The sequence below is a fragment of the Triturus cristatus genome, chromosome 5_2 (assembly GCF_964204655.1).
Source record: "Triturus cristatus chromosome 5_2, aTriCri1.1, whole genome shotgun sequence".
NCBI lineage: Eukaryota > Metazoa > Chordata > Amphibia > Caudata > Salamandridae > Triturus > Triturus cristatus.
The window spans coordinates 711,506,510-711,525,613 of record NC_140588.1 but is presented as its reverse complement, the minus strand read 5'-3'; the positions used below and the strand labels follow the sequence as shown (position 1 = coordinate 711,525,613).

The window sequence follows — 19,104 nt, the reverse complement described above, 5'->3', positions numbered from 1 at the left end:
GCACAGATGCAGGGGAACGGGAGCGGCCTTGCCCACCCCGTAGGCCCTAACTCACCGGGGCCTCATTGCAGTGATCTCCCTGAGACTGCTCTTGACACTGCTCTGGTCTCCTTGTCGAGACTTAACTCCGACAGCCGCTCTTCTCTTTCCTTTCCAGGCCAGGGGCGTAGAGCAGAGCCCACAAGGCTCCGATTCCTCCTCAGGCAGCAAGCAGCTGATTGGAGCCCACAAGGCTCTGGTTTTCTTCCGGGTGCAGCTCTTGTCATGTGTTCCATCTAGTAACCCATCTTCAGGACAGAAAGATTCTTATGTGGACTGAAGACCTCTTTAAGACTAGATCAATGTAGGGCCTTGGTCCAAGTAGATAATAAATTAATCGAAAAAACTTTCGCAATCAATATGCCATGGATAAATCGATGTCATAGAAAAGTTTTGCCATCACAAATTGGCATGGCAACAATGAGGCTTAATTTGTTATATACAGATGGTGCAGTCTGAGTTCGGCCTCCCGGCAGAGAAAGACAAAGCAGCTTCTCTGATTGAGACACTAAAATGGGCATTTCTAAAATATTAATGACAAATCCACTTTCATCAAAAAGCATGATTTATCGCTATTATTCCAAACATACCAAACATGGCCACGCTACCCCTCTCATATCAGAAATTACCACTGAAGCACATATCAGGGAATCCCCAATGCACACCTATGAGAGGGCAGCCTCACAGCAGTGAGAAATCAAATAGGCTGTTTGTCACTACCAGTACATGCCACACAGTTAAGGTATATGTCCTACCTTTTACCTACACAGCACCCTGCCTATAGGGCTAGCTGGGGCCTACCTTAGGCATGACTTATATGGAGTTTCAGATGTGGCAACCACTTTACATGCCACTTCACTGCAGCAGTAAAACTGAGCGCTGCAGGCCCTGCAGTGGCAAAGGCCTGAGATAGGTTTGAAGGGCTACTTTGGTGGGTGGAGCAAGAAGCGCTGCAAGTCCACCAGTAGCATTTAATTTACAGGCCCTGGGTATATGGGGTACCACTGTACAAGGGACTTACAGGTAAATTAAATACCAAATTAAATATCAAAAAGGAGTAGACCAATCTTACCAAGTTTACAAGAGAGAGCACATGTACTTTAGCACTGAACAACAGTAATAAAGTGCCCAAACTCATAAAACCAACAAAAACAGGTCAGAATAAATACAGGAGGAAGGCAAAACGTTCTGGGCTGACCCTGCAATAAGGACCAAGTCCAACACCTCCCAAACATTTCCCACATCCGGGATCGAGTCTTTATTCCTGCCAGGAGTCTAAGGGCAGAAACAACCGCTCCCGCCATCAGCTAAATATCCTCAGGCCCAATCCACCCCAAGCCAGAGACTCAGAGACTTTGCATGCCAAGCATGACAGCAAAGTCCAATGGCAAGTTGGGGAGGGATGTAACAACCCCCAGGCAATGCCCCCGTGGTGACGACATGCCCTGGAACTACAACTAATGCATCTTCTGGCCAAGCGTGGCCAGAGGCTATATAATAGACGGGCAGAGATCGCATGTGGCCTTCTGGCTGACTCTATAGGTCTGTGTGTGTGTATGTGTGTCATTCCTCCAGCGTGGCACGCTCAGGCCTAGTGCCCGAAACGGGAGACCCTGTTACACATACTAACAAAAAGCATAAAAAACAGACACGTGCTGTGAACAACAGCTGCTTGTGTTGTGGTCATTCATGTTGATTTTTTGCTCCTGCAATTGGATTTTTGATTGAACGGCCTTTTATTGCGCAACCAGACATAATGCCCTAACATTGGGAATTTCACATAACAAGCATAATGAGAAATACCATAAATTACACAGATTTCTCAGAGTAGCGAAAATATCCCAAGTATATTGGCATTGGGCACCCTCACACCACCTGTTACTTCTTCTGGGTGGTGCAAGTGATATGTGCGCAGCCACACCTCTCCTGACCTGAATGGCTGTCAATGCAGAGATGCACTTAAGCCCAGCACTGCTCTTTGAAAGAATAAAAACATGAATAAATGGAAAATCGTAGCTTCGTCAAATTGAGACATTAAAGGCCTTTTCTCGAAAGTTTAATCTTTGCCCCCATATGCATGGAGCTGGATCGCTTGCCCTTGCCCCTCAGGGACGCCTATCTGTTTTGACATGCAGAGACTGCCTGGTCTATCCTGACTTGATTCAGAGAATGCCAATGATAATACTTAAGCCAAGACCTGATGCAAATCCAAGTCCCTTTTAGCTTTAGATCTGGACCTTTAAGTAACATATCTCATGTTAAAATGATAGGAAAAAACATTTATATTTCTAATTTATGAAATCAGTTTGTAAATAATCCTAAATTACATGTATTAATAAGTGTTGTTGAAAGCAAATAGTGCAAAATCCTATATACGACCACTGGGCAACTACATGCTCTATAAGCCAATCTGCCCAGGTATTTGAGCAGGCATAGTTTGCACTGTGAAGAGGGAATACAACCTGCAAAGACCCATAATCCAAAAAGATGTGAGACGTGCTATGAATGGCAGACGCAGTTTTGCACACAGTTTCCTGCAAATTCAGGTATAGAGGAAATAGCTATTTTTTCAGATGTAAAAGATCCAATTTAGGGCCTCATAATGAGTATGGCGAATTTAGGCGTGTGGGGAGGACACAGGCTTAGAATTAACAAACCTGGCAGCTATCTCCATCAAAATCCAGCCACTGTGAGTGTGTGTCCCCAGAATGTTACAGAGACATGCAGATCTGCAAATACTGGGCTAGAGGGTTATCTCCGATTCCAGGGAAACATCCACTGGTATTTACTATGTGCTTTCAGCAGGTGGTAAACGTCAGCAGGGCAGGCCACAGTGTGGGGGGGGGGGGGGTCTTAAGGGTGTGCGGGCAGGGGCTGGAGTGTTACATGCTTCTCCATGCGGTAGCAGGGGGCAGGGTAAGGGTTGAGTAAGTCTAGACACAGTGGCTTTATCGAATGCTGATTCAGGCCCAGTAACACACACTGTAAAGGTGGTCTAATGGAAGGCGGGACATCGCTCCCTCAGATGCATTCAGAGCCAGTAACAAACCCTAAGCGAAGGGGGTCGCTGCTCCAGCAGACTCTTTGTGGTGGCCTACCTATAAAAGTTAATCTTATTTAATTTAGTAGGTTGCCAAAAACTACAGAACATTATGTTGCCCTTTTTTATTATCAACTAAAACTGTCTTTCACAAATATACATTTTTAACTAAAAGGAAAAATATGACATTGCGCTTCTGTATCGTAAATAACGTTTTCAGCATTCCTGCACATTTCAACACTGGCGAGAGTTTGTATTTATTACTTGTCAGGTAGGGTGATTATATCCTTATAAAACTGCTACCAGAGAAAATGTAACCAAGAATGAAAATAGTGTACATAACTTTACACTTCTCACGTTTGATTTTTATTTTGTTTTCCAGCCAACTGTTCAAACGTTCGTGATTTTGGAAAATGTGTGGGCACCACAACAAACTTCTGTCCCGATAACATAGAATGTGCCTGTAAGGATCAGAGGCCATTTTGCAAGTATGTTGTTATGTATCAGATTTATTTTTATTTTCACAGAACTCTTTGCTGGTGACTGGCGTAAAAATATACAAGTACATCTCTCCCACCCTATAAAGCCTACAATTGACCCCTCAGACACCACTTTACGCTGCAAACACCTACACATGCATCCATCAAGGAGTCCTTCTGTAGCGGAATGACAATGTTATATTGTGCAGTCATGCCGCCCACACCCCATAACACGTATTGTGTATCCTTACCCTCCAAATGTCTGTCAGAAAGAAAGTAAAACGGATCATAATCTTTCCTCAAGATGATCCGTGAAAAGGAAAAATGGTGATCCCATTTTCTTTAGCCATGCCACCCTCTGGCTGTCCTAACTCACAATGCAACCCATGAATGAATGTCCCCTCGGGTTTGTTTGGATGCGTATTTCTTGTTTGCAAAATATGTAACCAGGGGCTAAGCTTCCATTGGTGCGGTAGGTGCAGTGGCACCGGGCCCCGGGGCTTCCAGGACCTACTGAACCATGGCTATTGCTGTATTTGACAGTTCAAACAGTAGAGAGGGGGGCACTTTTCCTTGTTGCACGAGGGTCCATGACACAGTGGCTAAACTCTTGTCTGTAACCTTGTAGTGTGCGCGACTGCACAACTTTTACCCATAATAGTATCCTTATTTAACATGCAGGCCCATATTTATCAAGGCTTTGTGTCGCCCATGTACCATGCAAAGAGGCGCGAGGGCGTCACAAAACCTAAGTGAGATTTATCAAGCCACACAAGGCCGTCTTGCGTGGACCTGCACGGCTTGATAAATCTAGAGTAACGCAAAGCAGAGTAAACCACCACCATGCTTTACTCTGCCGCAGGCAGGCATTCCATGAGTGTTCCTACGTTTCCACCCATGGATTCTGGTGCATTTCCAAATTTTCCATTAGTGGTGAAACTGAGAATGCATCAATATACTACGCCTCCCCTGGTCAGGCATAACGAGGAGAAATATCTTTATTTCTCCTAGTTTTTTTCTCTTTCTAGGTGTGCTCCAGAACATTCTGCAGCACAAATAGAAATAGAGAAATGCCTTGCAGGATTATTTTTGTGCAGGAAGATGTCCCTTCCTGCACAAAAGCAATACTGCTTACAGCGCAGGCACACTTCTGCAAGGGTGCCTGGACTTGAGCTAGGCAGCCAAAAGTGTGCCAGCACTAGGAAAGGACAGGAATGCGCTTTGTAATGGTAAATACGCCGCATTACTGCCCTTTCCCCTTCACGTGTCTTGCTGCATTGGATGAACTCTTGATAAACAATTGGCCACAGTGTTCAGGGAGCCAGGTTTATCTGTGGTCCAATCATAACCACAGAAATGAAAACCAAGCAAACGTTTTGCTAATAAATTTCGACTGCTGTAAGAAGGCAACACTAGACTTGATGCATTAAGCCACTCCGTTTATCTAGTGATTGCTGTAAAATGTAGCATCTTTTATTAAATTACTGGTCGTTTAGACGTAAAGTTGGTATGCTGAAGGCCATGTTATGTGAACCTTTGAGCCTGGCCCCTGAAACCCTGGTGCTACATAGCACATCCGTGTCTCAGCTTTGCATATAAGTGATGACAGAAATTAAAAAGGTTCTACTGGTTAGAATATGAATGTTCTTCGTTCATTAAAGACATTTAGTGGCTGTTTAACAAAACAATGAGTATTTTTTACAAGAAGTAGGCTTACTTCTGTGACTTGTGTAAAGTTGCTATTTTTTAGGAATTCACAAATATCCCTTTCAATGTGATTTTTGATCTTTGAAAATCACATGCTTCCGTATGAATACCTAACAGTGGATTTCCCTCTTCACAAAATCTGCCAATTTTGGGTTAGGGTTTAGTGTTATTGACAGGTCTCATTTCGCTTAACGTCTTCTTCTTTTTTGAGGAGGGATTATACATGCGACCTCCCCCAGTGCCACACCGCCATCCTCCTACTTCACTTAGAGGACAATGAAGGGCCGCCAGGCAAGGTACCAAAAGCCAACCTTGGGATAATGATAAAAACTAGGCAAAGATGGAGGTATCTCGGCAGAGGAAAAAGTAGAAATTTGCATTAAAAGCCTCTCCCAAACAATAATACAGAAAAGCTAAACTGCAACAGGAAAATGCGCAATATAAACAATAAGAAATACAATAGCAAACACAGAACCCCCAAGTATCAAGAGAAAGTATAAGGAGTCCAGTGAGTGAATAATGCAGTAAGGACAGATACTTAAATGTTGAGATGCATGGGGGGGGGGTCTGAAACAGACCCTTCAATAGAGTGACTGTACTGACTATGGCCCACATTCCCGGGCAGTGGTTTTCCTTCACTTTGTATTTGTATTCCAGCCTATGCCATAAAATATAGAATGATAGATACCTGCTGCTGTACTTTGTGCTGTAATTCCTCCTTTGTCCACTAGATGGCTTACAGACATCATTAGTTGTTCTCACTCCTTTTAGCTTTTTCCAATTTTCTACCAAAAATGGCTGGCAAAAGTTTGAAAGACTCGTGGAGTGTAAGTGGGAGGCATCAGCTATGTAGGTAGAGACGAGAGGTATGAGCAGGGACCAGCGTGATGCTTGGGGTGTAGTGTGACGTGTCCTGTTGCTTAGTGGACACAGTGAACCGTCGACACAGTGAGTGACATTCCTCACAGCAACAGGACCTAAAGCGAAGCATTGGGTGATTGGGGTGCGGCCGTGGCTGATCCTGGAAACCATACGGCTGGAAAATGTAATATCGGGCGGTATGGTGTCTCCAATAACGACTGACTACGTTATAGTGTGAGAAAGGCCGCTTTAATGATACAGGTGCCCAGAAGGGCAATAACCCCCCCCCCTCCAACATATTGGCTCTACGCCATACATACTAATCATAAACTTTAGCCTCACTATATATTTTATTAACTATCCCCCAAAAAACTCCCCCTCCCCTAAGCAACCCCTCCAAACCTAATCAAGCATAATCTAATCTCACCCGCCTCACTCATAACTCCCCGCATCCATCTGTCTTGCATCCACCGCTGTTGTGCTCTCATTCCATTAACTCCCCTTCCCCTCCGAAATTCAACTGGGTCTGAACATGACCAATCTTTCTTTTATAAACCCTTTAAACTTGACTAGGAACTGCCACGCAACTGCTCATAAAGCAACAAAGCAATACTACTTCCTACTTCTTGTGCACCAACCTCATCAAAGCCAACATTTAAGGACGGGTGGGTGGGAAAAGCTGTTCCTGACCCTGCCAACCAGGATGCACCCATTAAAAAACACGGCTCCTATTCCTGGTAACTGACACTCAAAAACCTCAGAAATTCCACCCCTCACCCTTTGAACCAATCACTGTGCTCCTCACTCTCGGACCCTACCACCTGCCTTCTGCCCACCCTCCCAAAACCATCATTTACATGCGAATACAATTTTTCTATATCTTTCTGTTTTTCTCCCCATCGAAATTGTTTTCCATAAACCCACTTAAAATGGACATATTTCAGGTGCCATCATATAATTCACACGCATGTAAGCATTTTATACTTCTAAATTTATCTGTGCAAAATGATTGAGAAATCCCTTAGCCAATATTTGTGAATACCCAAAAACATGCAACTCTGTGGAGGCTCATGGCATTACCTCCCAACATCCACCCCCTCTTTTCTCTCCTCTAGAAATATGATCTCACGCCTAATGGTATCCCTACAAAGCCCACTTATTACAGTGGAAAATCTGGATTCATTGTAAGTAGGCTTTAGGATTGGAAATCATTCCAAATCCTAATTCTGTGAATCAGGATTTGGGAAAACTATAAACTCGCGTCTTCAGTGATCCCTCCTCGACCAGCGTTGGAGGGCTTCTCAGATTCCATGGACTCAACGAGAGGTAAACCTCAAAAGACCCTCAAGCATCAGTATTATATTCCCCATATGTCCACAATCCAGAACACTTCCCTAATATCTTGTACAGTGTTCTCTTTCTCCCCATCAAGGTTCATTCTTCACAATTACCATCACATTCATCACTTGTAATTTTAAAAAAATGTCATTCTTCCAAGTCAATCTAGTCAGATAGTCAAATTGAAACACTGGGTCAATCTTCAATTTTCTGGTATCACTGCAGGTGTTTTTTACTAGTTTGTGGTTCCGGACAACGGCGGACACAGAGACCGCACTACCCTGTGTAGTTCCCTTGATGTTGATTAGTAATTAGAAATGGAGTGAGCGTGCACGAAAACAAACTCCAGCACTTGCCGTTGAGGAGTGCCAACTGCTTAGCAGACAACTAGAGGAATAGTTTGGTGGAGTGGTGCACTGCTTATTGAAACGTCACTGACAATCAAAGAAACAAATAAGTAGGTGATAAGTTTCTTTTATTTTCCAAGACAAAAGATTTTTTAGCCAGCCAACGCGTTTCGTTCATATAATGAACTTCTTCAGGGCTGTAAATTATAATAAAAAAAAGGGGGGATAAATAGTGTGCATCTAACAATAAAACCATGTGCACCTCAGTTATTGCGTACAATGGGTGACACAGTAGTGGATACCCTTCTTTTCCCTATTTCCGTATCCACTACTGTGTCACCCATTGTACGCAATAACTGAGGTGCACAAGGTTTTTTTTACTACACTGTCAATATTTAAGCAATGTTTGTAATGCTCATAACTTTTTTTTCTCTGCAGATGTCCAAATTACAGGGAATCATGGACTGATTATTGGTACATGGGACCAAAGTGTGAACACCTCTGGAATACCTTAGATCTCATATTGGTGATTGTCTTTCCGGCTGTTGCGCTTGCTTCTGTGGCCAGTGTGACAGTGCAGTGGATTTACTACTGCAAAAATAAGCCCAAAAACTACAAAAAGCAAGCAAGGTGAGCAGTTTGTGGATACTGGTTCAAGCAGTCAACTATAATTTTACAAAGTAAAAGGCGTATTTAGGGGGACTGTATGGAGCTGTTGTATAAATGAATGCATGTGTCAACTTGGTTTCATATCGCTCAAAGAGGTGCATTATGAGCCCTGAGGTAATCTGGGCGGTAGTACCACACTCACTAAATACTAGCTCTGCAGGGCGCAGTGTGTACCAGTGCTTTATTACGGCACCATTCCGAGTTTCATTCTTCAGAATGGAGGATAGCGTCGTAATACTGTGCTTTTTCGCTCTGAGGTGCCAAAACTCAGAATAGTACTTTTTCCCCACATCAGCCAACTTTTTCCAGATAAAATTCGTGCAAGAAAAGAACAGAGGGTACATCAATCTCAACAGATCTCAGTATCCCGATTTGGGCAATACTTCCTGTTCCGGTGGAATGAGAAGAACGTTGTTTAGTGTTACTACCGTGTGAAATGAACTTTCATTTCTTGAGAAGTGGAGTTAGATCTTAGTCTAGGCTTCCACGAAATGAGTGTGGCCTCGAGGGTCCTTATTATGCTACAGTTTATATTGTATTGTATTGTATTGTAGCCTTTCTATAGCGCTTTCTTACCTCTTGTCTGTAAGTATTATTATTCAACAGCTGTGCATGTGAAGGAAGTCTAACTTCACCATTGCAAAGATTTTACAATCTAAAACTTGTGTTTGCTCAAAGTTTCCATCCTATCCAGGCATAGGTTGCCAGCACTGACAGCACATTTATGAGAGGCGTGCGCCACGTTTGCACCACACAAAGTGGTACCTGTGTGAAGCAAGCCTCTAAGTCAGATTTATGAAGCCACGCAGAGCCACACTGCGTGGCTTTCAGGCTTCATAAATCTGCAGTAAGGCAACACAGCGCAAATAGCTGCGTTGCCTTCCTGTGTGCAACAGAGGCGTTTCTTGGGCGTTGCGCAGGGTGTGCCCACGCAAATCCCATGGTTTTTGACGAATTCCCAGATCTACAAAACCTGGGAATGCGCCAAAAAGATACGCCTTCAAGGTGAGGCATAAAGAGGAGAAATATCTTTATTCCTCTTCATTTTGTACGCCTTCTATGTGTGGTGCATTCTGCAGCGCACATAGAGAGATGAAAACGCCTCTCAGGATTGTTCTCGTACAGGAATGTGACCCTTCCTGCACAAAAACAGTCCTTCCTACAACACAGGCACCCTTGCACCATGGTGCAAAGGTGCCTGCGTTGGCGCTAGACTGCTGAAACGCCACCAGCGCGGGGGGAAAGGACAGGAATGTGCTGTATTACTTAGGGACATTTCTGCCCTTTCCCAGTGACTCAGGGTGGTGCAGCAAGGTGACTTGCTGCGCTGCTCTCCTCTGCCCTGCGCCACTGTTTTCAGAAATGGACCTATGTGTGCATCATCCTCCTGCTACAAAAACCGGTCCATGGCTGGATTTAGCAAATGACACATCTTTAGCTAATGGTCTGAGAAAATCACACTCGAAACACGATTCAAGAATAAATGAAGCATACGATTTATCAAAACCATATCGTTTTTTCAGCTCCAGAAAAGTGGCTAGGAATGAGATGGCGCTTCCGAAAATCAATCCTGCATATATTCCAGAGGAACATACCAAGGTAACAATACAGTAGACCTTGATAGTAAACTGTGAGCCTTTTATCTTGCCATTTTCTGCTTATTTGTTTTGAGATTTAATGGCTGCTGGTGACCAATCCAAGTAGCCTCACATAAATCTCAGGAAACTAGAAGGTACCAAACTGCAAAATTGTATTTGCAAAATGTATTTAATATCCATAAACTCAGCTGTGTCTGTGACCACACACACGTTACTCTTGCGTCCATGGGTTGTGTCGAAGACCCATATACTTCACATGACACAAATAAAGACTTCCTTGATTTATTTATAAATAGGTGCATCAACTTTTGATTAAATGGTTTAATGAAACATACCAGAATCTCTAAAATGTTAGCACCAGTTATCTACTTCAAGAGGCTTAATATAACCAGCACACTCTGGAAGTTCAAAATGTACACGACCAGAGTTTGTGCAACTAGCGCTCCAACGGTGTCGGGGTTGTAATATTTTTGTTTTTCATATAAAAAATCTTCATTTGGGGGGTTGTTTTGGAACACAAAATGCCTTGTTCAGCAACTGCAGGAAACGTGGTGGCTGCCCAGGCAAGCTCCAGCACCTTCAGAGGAGCCAGACAGCAGGTCTGACCTCAACCCTCAGATATATACACACATGTTACTGAAGGTACATATCATACACTGCAAATAGAGATATGAGGAGATAAAAGCAAACAAAACTTCTTCTGTATATGTAAATGAAGGACAAATTAGCCACATTTTATTCCAATTTAAAGGCAGAAATTTGATAACACATTTGTAAAGGAATGAAACACAGTGAAGTACGCCTGTTTGGGATATCACTCGTCCTCTTGTCTTATTGGTCCCACATGCTCTGCAATCCCACTTCTCATCTGATGATAGTGCTACTATGGGCACTGTGAAATATATATTATGCACAAGCTTATGCAATTAAGAAGAAATCTAGCCGCATATGATTAGCTATTCAGACAGTTTCCTTACATCCATTCAGGGATAGATGACATTTTTTACATCTGCCACAAGGTAAAAAGAAATATCAAACAGTCAAGCGTAATCCTACTTAGACTGTTCAAAGAAACTTCTAGGTATTCTATCTTTGTAATTAAAGGCCCTGAAAAACGCGTGGTTAGTCCTGAAGATTTTACAGCCAACTAAGATCACAAAGCAACATATGTCAGTGCTTTTGAATAATAATTTGATCTGTTATATGCTTAGAATATTTAGACACAGTCAAATAATCTTAAATTCATTTTCATTGATTAGGCCTTGAGCACCTTCGACAGTTAGAAGTCGTTCACAGCTTTGTGTTGCTTTTCTGAATTTACCAGATGATCCACTATTCTTATATCTGGATTCCATAATATTAGCAAAAGTAGCACAATCGGTCTCAAATATACAGTTCATTTAGCCTTTAACACTCCACCTAACAAAATAGCATTACAGGAGCTCTTATTTTTGAAAAGGGTTATATCTACTGTGTGATCAATAGCCTTTATTTTCAAATCTAGAAATGCAATTGCCTCATCACTATTGTGCTAGCGAAATCAAAGAAACGAAGAAGAAAGCCTTAGCAGAGCGCCTAGACAATACCTCCAGCAGCGGTAAAGAAATCTTTGCAATCATCAAAGACTCACTTTACCATCTGTATCACCCCCACGCAAGAGCTATGGGGGAACATCTCAGAATTCTTCAGTGATAAAATCAAAGCCGTATACAACAACTTCACCCCTGCACCTTAACCACTAACCTACCCTCAAACAACCATTGAAAAACTCTGACTGCCTCCGAACCATCCACCATGGAAGACACAACCAGCATCATCAGATCCATCCACGCCGGGGCACCTACAGACCCCTGTCCCCACAACATCTACAATATTGGATCCGCCACCATTAGGAAAGTCCTCATCCACATCATGAACACCTCCATAATTTCTGAGATGTATCGGATACCTAGAAACACGCGATGGTCAAGGCACTGCTAAAGAAACCCTTGGCAGACCCCACACAACTAACAAACTATTACCCAATCTCCGTACTACCCGACTTGGCCAAGATCATGGAAAACGTCATAAACAAACAACTCTCTCAGTATCTCAATGCACACCAGCTCCTAGACACCACGCAATCAGACTACTGGCCCAACCACAGCACAAGACCACCCTTATCACTGCAACCAACAACATCAGGCTGATCCTCGACCGTGGAGACACAGCTGCCCTTATACTACTTGACCTGTCCATAGCTTTCAACACAGTCTCCCACTCCACCCTGATCAGAAGACTACACGAAAGAGGCATACAAGGACCCACCCACAACTGGATTTGATCCTTCCTCACAGGAAGAATACAAGAGTCAACCTGCCACCCTAAATGCTGAAGGCCAAGAAACTCATTTGTGGTGTCCCTCAAAGATCATCTCTCAGTTCAACATTATTCAACACATACATGACTACACTAGCAGACCTCATCTGATCATACAACTATAACATACCCTCCTGTGCAGATGATAGGCAGCATATACTCTCTATGTCAGACAAGAACCCCTCTACAAAAAAACAACTTCGCCACATGCATGACCGCAGTAACCACGTAGATGAAAAACAACTGTCTCAAACTAAACAGAGACAAAACAAAAGTGGTGATACACTGAAGAAAAGCCTCCACTTGAGACTCCACTTGGTAGCCAACTAACCTCAAACCCTCACCCAACCCCATCCTGGACGACAAGCTCAACATGACAGCCCAAGTAAATGCAGTGACCTCCACCTACTGCCACATCCTTAGGTCGCTGCAAAAGATCTTCAGATGGCTACCAGAGAACACCAGGGAGCTCCTGAACAGGCTCCAGACCATTCAAAATGCTGCAGGAAGACTCAGACTTGATCTACCTCATTGCACTCACATCATCCCACATATCAGATGTTGGACTTGGCCTTTTTTGCAGGGTCACCCCAGAACTTTTTGCCTTCCTCCTGTATTTTCTTTTACCTGTTGTTGGTGGTTTTATGACTCTGGGCACTTTATCACTGCTGATCAGTGCGAAAGTGCTTGTGCTCTCTCTTGTAAACTAGGTAAGATTGGTCTATACCTGTTTGGCATTTTTAATTTAATTGTAAGTCCCTGGTACTGTGGTATCCCATATACCCAGGGCCAGTAAATTAAATGATACTGGTGGGGTTGCAGTGCTGCTTGCCCCACCCACCAAAGTAACCTTTCAAACCTGTCTCAGGCCTCTGCCACTGCAGGGCCTGCGTGCACAGTTTACTGCCACCATGACTTGGCATATAAAGTGGTTGCCACGTCTGCAACTCCCCTTTTACTAAGCGTTTAGTTTTTGTTTACAGGTTTTTTTTACTGTTATGTGCTGTTATGGATAATGTCATAGGCAATGCTTAGAGACGGGTGATATTAATGGAACCACACCAGTGGTCCAACATGTGCTTATGTAGAAATGTTGCTTTCACAATTGTGTCTTATACTACGCAATGTATGCATTGAACAGAATTTACTATGCCTACGGTTGAAAATGCTAATACAATAAAAACAAAATCAGTGACCCCCTAAGGTAGGCCCCAGCTAGCTATATGGGCAGGGAGCAGTGTAGGTAAAAGGTAGGACATGTTTCTTAACTGTGTGGCATGTCCTGGTAGTGACAAACCGCCTTTTTGGTTTCTCATTGTTGTGAGGCTGCCCTCTCATAGGTTTGCATTGGGAATTCCCTGATATGTTCTTCAGTGGCAATTCCTGACATGAGAGGGTAGCATGACCGTGTTTGGTATGTTTGGAATAGTAGTGATAAATCCTGCTTATTGCTGAAAGTGGATTTATTATTACTATTTTTAAAAGTGGGCATTTCTGTGTGCTGATATGTCTTTGATATGGGGGTGTTGTGCACTTGTAAATTTATTTTAAAGTGTCTCTAGAACAAAGACACTAGGACTATAAGTAAAGGGGCTGTGACCCCATGAAAAGGGAAGAAAGTTACTGTGTGGACTGCCAGAGGACTGCTGTGTGCCAAGAGTAACCGCCATCTGTGACTGCCTGCTGCCTGCTGGGTGGCTGAAGGGACTGCGACTCTGCTAGGGGACCCAACGTGCTGGCCTGCCTGTGCCCTGTTCTCTGCCCCAGTGACCTCCCAGGACTTTGTGGCTTGCCCTATGTGATTTTTGCCACAGCGCGTGGTATGCGCTGTGTTCTCCCACTCTGCTGTTGTAAAGCACGTGTGGACCACTGTGCAGGGTCAGGAGAGTTTTCCCCTCTCCTTCCATGGGCTTTAATAAAGAGCGTGAAGAAACACTCTAGTGCGCGACAGCCTGTGCAGCGCTGCCCTGCCTGTGTGGCTCTGTTAGGACAAGAGGAGAGAGCTGAGGACAAAGCACTCTCCTGTACAATCAGTGCTGCAGGCCCACTAGTAGCCCTGGGTATATGGTATAGCACTTTATAAGGGACTTACAAGTAAATCAAATATGCCAAACAGGTATAAACGGTTTATACCATGCTTAGAGGAGAGAGCACATGAAATTTAGCACTGGTCAGCAGTTATAAAGTTCTCAGGGTCCTAAAGCCAACAAAAAGAAGGTCAGAATAAGAAAAGGAGGAAGGTAAAAGGTTTGGGGTGACCCTTCAGAGAGGGCCAGTTTCCAACAGAAATCATTAGCAAGGCCCAAACCTTCCTTTTTAGGTCTCGCCTGACCCAGCGCTTGCGCTGATCTGGCCAAGACTTTAAGTGAGGGCTTCAAAAAATGCTACCGCAGGCTACAGCTTGCAGTGCATGTGCGCGGGCGCGTGCTTGAGCAGAGGCGCCATATGGCATGATTACTGCGCATGCACTGCAAGCTGTGGCTTGCGGTAGCATTTTTCGTTAACTTCCTTGTTTTGTAGCTTACCTCCTCATTATCACGGTTCTGCTGGCCTTTTTTCCCTATTTCCTGTCTCCTTCTGCCCCCAGCTCTCACGCCAGCAGCTGTAGAGCCATCCCTTCCACGCCCTTTTCATCTCCCACTGTTCCTCCGGTGCCGCCCGGAAGGGGCTCCCAGAGGGAGACCGGGCCTTACGCAATGCTGACTCTCGCAAGGATTAAGGAGAGGTATTTGTCATGAAGCCCCAGCAGTAGCGGGAGCTGCACTCTGCGCCTGCGGTAACCCTGGCATCTCCACAGCAACACAGCATCTCCCCTTCCGCTTGACCAATCTGCGGCTGCCTCACAGGCCAATGGAAGATAACCTTAGCTGTCCGTCAAATCCGGCTTCTTACCCTCACTCACAGTGTCACAGGCACCACGGCCTGAACCCTCACATCTCACACGATCACTCGGTGCTCACAAAGGCTCTCTCCCTTAGTACTGCATCATCAGTGCCTCCCAAGACGACCCCCCTCTTTCAATAGACCATCCACCCAGACCAGCAGCCCTCCTCTCCCTTTCACCCCACAGAAACCGCGCCGCACTCTCATAACTTACATGCCGTCCGTTCTTACCCACACACCAGCGCTCACACTGCCTCTCATCTTCTAAATCCCACAGCGACAGTCTCTCCTATCCCAGGCGTCCCACGCTAAGTCTATTTCAACTCCTGCATCCCACAATGACAGTCTCTCCCGCCTCATACATCCTATATTGACAATCTCTCTCGTCTCCTGCGTCCCATACTCAGTGTCTCTCATCTCCTGCATCCCACACTGACAGTCTCATTTGCTGCATCCTACATGACAGTCTCCCACGCCTCGTATACCCCACAATTACAATCTCTTCCGTCTCCTGCACCCCACACTGACGGTCTCTCTCATTCCTGCACTCCACAATGACGGCCTCTCTCATCTCCTGCACTCTACGCTGGCAGTCTCTCTCGTCTCCTGTACTCCACACTGGCGGTCTCTCTCATCCCCTGCACTCCACACTGGCAATCTCTCTCAGTTTCTGGATCTTACGCTGGCAATCTCTCATCTCTGGCATTCTATACTGACACTCTTTCATCCTGCATGTCTCAGCCACCTTTTAAATCATCTACTCGCTCCACCAGACATAGGAACCACAAAGCGTTGCTGAGTGGCTGTAACTGTCAATGCCTAGAGCGTGAGTGTGAAAACAAATATCTAGAGCTCATGAAACAAACACCCTACAGTTGTAACCAGGGCTTTAAGTGGGATGAAAAAACTGGAGGGTCTCTCAAAGGGGCGTGGCCAAAGTAATTAAGGGCGTGGCTTAAAACATGTATGCAAAAAATCTGTGCTAAGCATAGTGTGCCCTCCCCGACTTTTATTTTGCTGTTTCTGTCATTGCATCTAGATATATGATACAACAAGTAACATTATACCTACAACAAGTTAGGACTAATGGCGTTGTCAATGGTTGGTAGTGGCATAAGGTAAATAAGCAGCAACTATGGCTGCTATATCATATTGGAAAAGCTTCCACTTAAAGCCCTGGTGACACTACCCAATATTGCTGCTCCAGAGAGAAAATGACTCTCTTTAAAGGATGTCCCTTCCCCTACAACGCTCACTTGGCATGACGTTATGCCGTAACTTCTTTTAGTGAGAAGTGAGCAGTGTGAGCACTCGCACATCGATGTGCTTGCTGTCTCGAAACGGGTCTCTATCGGGCTCTGTTTTGCGCCCTGGCATTTATTTGCGGACTGCAGTAACAGCAGACTGCTGTCACTGCAGTCCAGAAAAAACACAGACCGCCTGTGCCAGACCGCCTGTTCCAGGGCACAAAACAGAGCCCGATAAAGACCTGTTTCGAGGCCTCCTTAAAACAAGCATTTGCAATGAAATAGGTCTCGCATTATAAAAGTGTGAGCAGTTGGCATTGCTAATAATAATGCAACACTAGCTATTGGCATTGTAAATGATAATGGCATTTATTTATGTGTTTGTTTTATAAAATAGATAAAAAAGGCATTGTCATGAACAATGCCAATAGCTTAAACTTTTGCAAATGCGAGACCTATTGCATTGCAAATGATTGTTAATATATATAAATCACCTCTAGGGGAAGCCCTGGATAGCCCAGAGGCCAAGGTGCGATGTATTTAAAACGTTGGGCATGAATGTTCAAGTTTTACATGTCCTGGTATTGAAAAAAAACATTTGTTTTTTCACTACTGCAAGGCCTACCTCTCACATGTGTGAACTGTAACTTCAAAATGGGAGCAGGTAAGCAGTTCATGTTTCGTGTATTTGAAATTGTTATGAAACGTCCCCATTTATGGTAAAGTTGGATTTTAAATTACAATTTTGGAGTTTCCTTAGCCATTTAGTGCATGCAGCCTGTTCTGGGTCACATGACTGGGTGTAGCTGACAGTTGGACTGTGTGTATTTCTCCTAGACAGCCACACAGAATATAGAGCTTAAGCGTGCATGCATGGGCCATCACTGGCAGAATGAGAGGGTTGTGCTGGGTACAGCCCTACTTACACTTGATTAGGCTGTGTCATGCCTGTATACAAAGGGCTGCATACTCCCTGTAGTTTGTCTGGAGCCAGAGCAGGAGAGGCAGGAAGCCCATACACTTCAAAGGGATACCTCTAGAAGCTTCTTCCACTTTAAAGGAGGCACATGGTATAAATATTGAACCTCAGACACCAACGCTTCACTACACTTCTGGACCTGTGGAGACTCTGACAGGAAGATTGACTGCTGTGCTGCTGAGAGTACTGCCACTCAGCTGGACTGCTGCCCTGCTGTATTGCTGACTTGCTAGATTGCTGCCCTGCTGTCCTCATGCCTGAGTCAGAGGGATTGAACCAGCATCTGAACCCAGGACACCCCGAGAAATTCCGAGGGCTAGTCTGCTGGCCTGGTGTTCAGAGCCACCTGAGCCAGCACCCAGATCTAGATAGACTCAGCCCCTGATACCCAAGTGGTGCCACTCAGGTCATGGACCCTTGGTATGGCCTTAGTGGAGATGAATTGAAGTTTTTGGGCTCTTCGCATTCACAAACTGGCCCATTGGTTTCAAAACCTTGTTGCTCGCACTGCCCGCCAGTGCGAAGTTCCGTCAACCCGACTCTTTGCACACCATCATTGACAGCTCATGGGGAGCACCACCATGAAAATCCGGCATGACCGTTCGTGAATATAGGAAATTTGTGCTACAGCGACGACTGTCAGCGATGCTGGACCTGCGCTTCATGCTACATCGATGAATTTTTGTGATGCTTCCCCGCTTCTCGCAACCCTCTCCGCCATAAAACATACTCTTTGCACTGGACTCAGCTGGATTAACCTAGTCCCTGTATCTGAACCACGCTCCATTGCAGTCGGCCTGCACTTGTGACTTTAACTGGTCTTGCATGACCAGTTAGCCGTGAGTGGCGCTTTGGGGTTTTTGGTGCTATTTTCACCTAAATCTTTAAAATTGTATGTCTCTGGTTCTATTGATTGGATTGTTATTGTTTCGGTCTTGAATTATTCATTACATTTTGATCTATTGTTCTGAATTCATGTGGGAGTTTTCTTGTGTTGTGTTTAGACTTTACTACTGTTTTGATGCTGTATAAATGCTTTACCCCTTGCCTCTAAGTTAAGCCTGACTCCTCTGCGCCAAGCTACATCAGGATTGAGCACAGGTTCATTTGGGGTTTGCTTGTACCTCACCCTAACAAGATTGTGGTTTCTGCTTGAGTAGGGTTTCACCTCCCTCTACCAGTAACCCAATGTCTTACAGGAGTTATTCCCCATTCACTTGTGGCTACCTCCAGGAAATGCTTACTAATAGGCCTTACTCAAGTGTTCCCCTTTAACACTTCAAGTACTAGTCAGAGGTGTCTAGGGTGCTGCAGCGAGTTCCCCTGGGCCTAGCAAGCCCACTTCAAGTCTTACCCGTTCCTGCAGCACGGAAGTGTTCAGCGATGTAGCGCATGCCCTCAGCGCAGGCACCTGGGAATTTTGATCCTGCTCAAAGAAGTTGGGCTGCTCGCAGCCCACGCAGCAACAGCTGGTGGCACAGGCTCTAGCTCCTTGCCGGCGCTGCCAGAGTTTTCCACTTATTGGAGCAGCATCCAGCTCGTGAAGATGTGATAAGTTG

At 44.7% G+C, this 19,104-nt stretch overlaps 1 protein-coding gene across 2 annotated transcripts in view; it reads left to right on the top strand.

Moving 5' to 3' along the window:
* LOC146829162 (uncharacterized) overlaps positions 1–19,104 on the top strand; it is a 220,918-nt gene that overhangs the window by 58,216 nt on the left and 143,598 nt on the right. For both annotated transcript variants that reach the window (XM_085607812.1, XM_085607813.1), the window contains exons 2-4: positions 3,462–3,567; positions 8,250–8,441; positions 10,004–10,079. In XM_085607812.1, the coding sequence (XP_085463938.1) occupies positions 3,462–3,567; positions 8,250–8,441; positions 10,004–10,079 (374 nt within the window). The remainder of the gene's footprint in view (positions 1–3,461; positions 3,568–8,249; positions 8,442–10,003; positions 10,080–19,104) is intronic.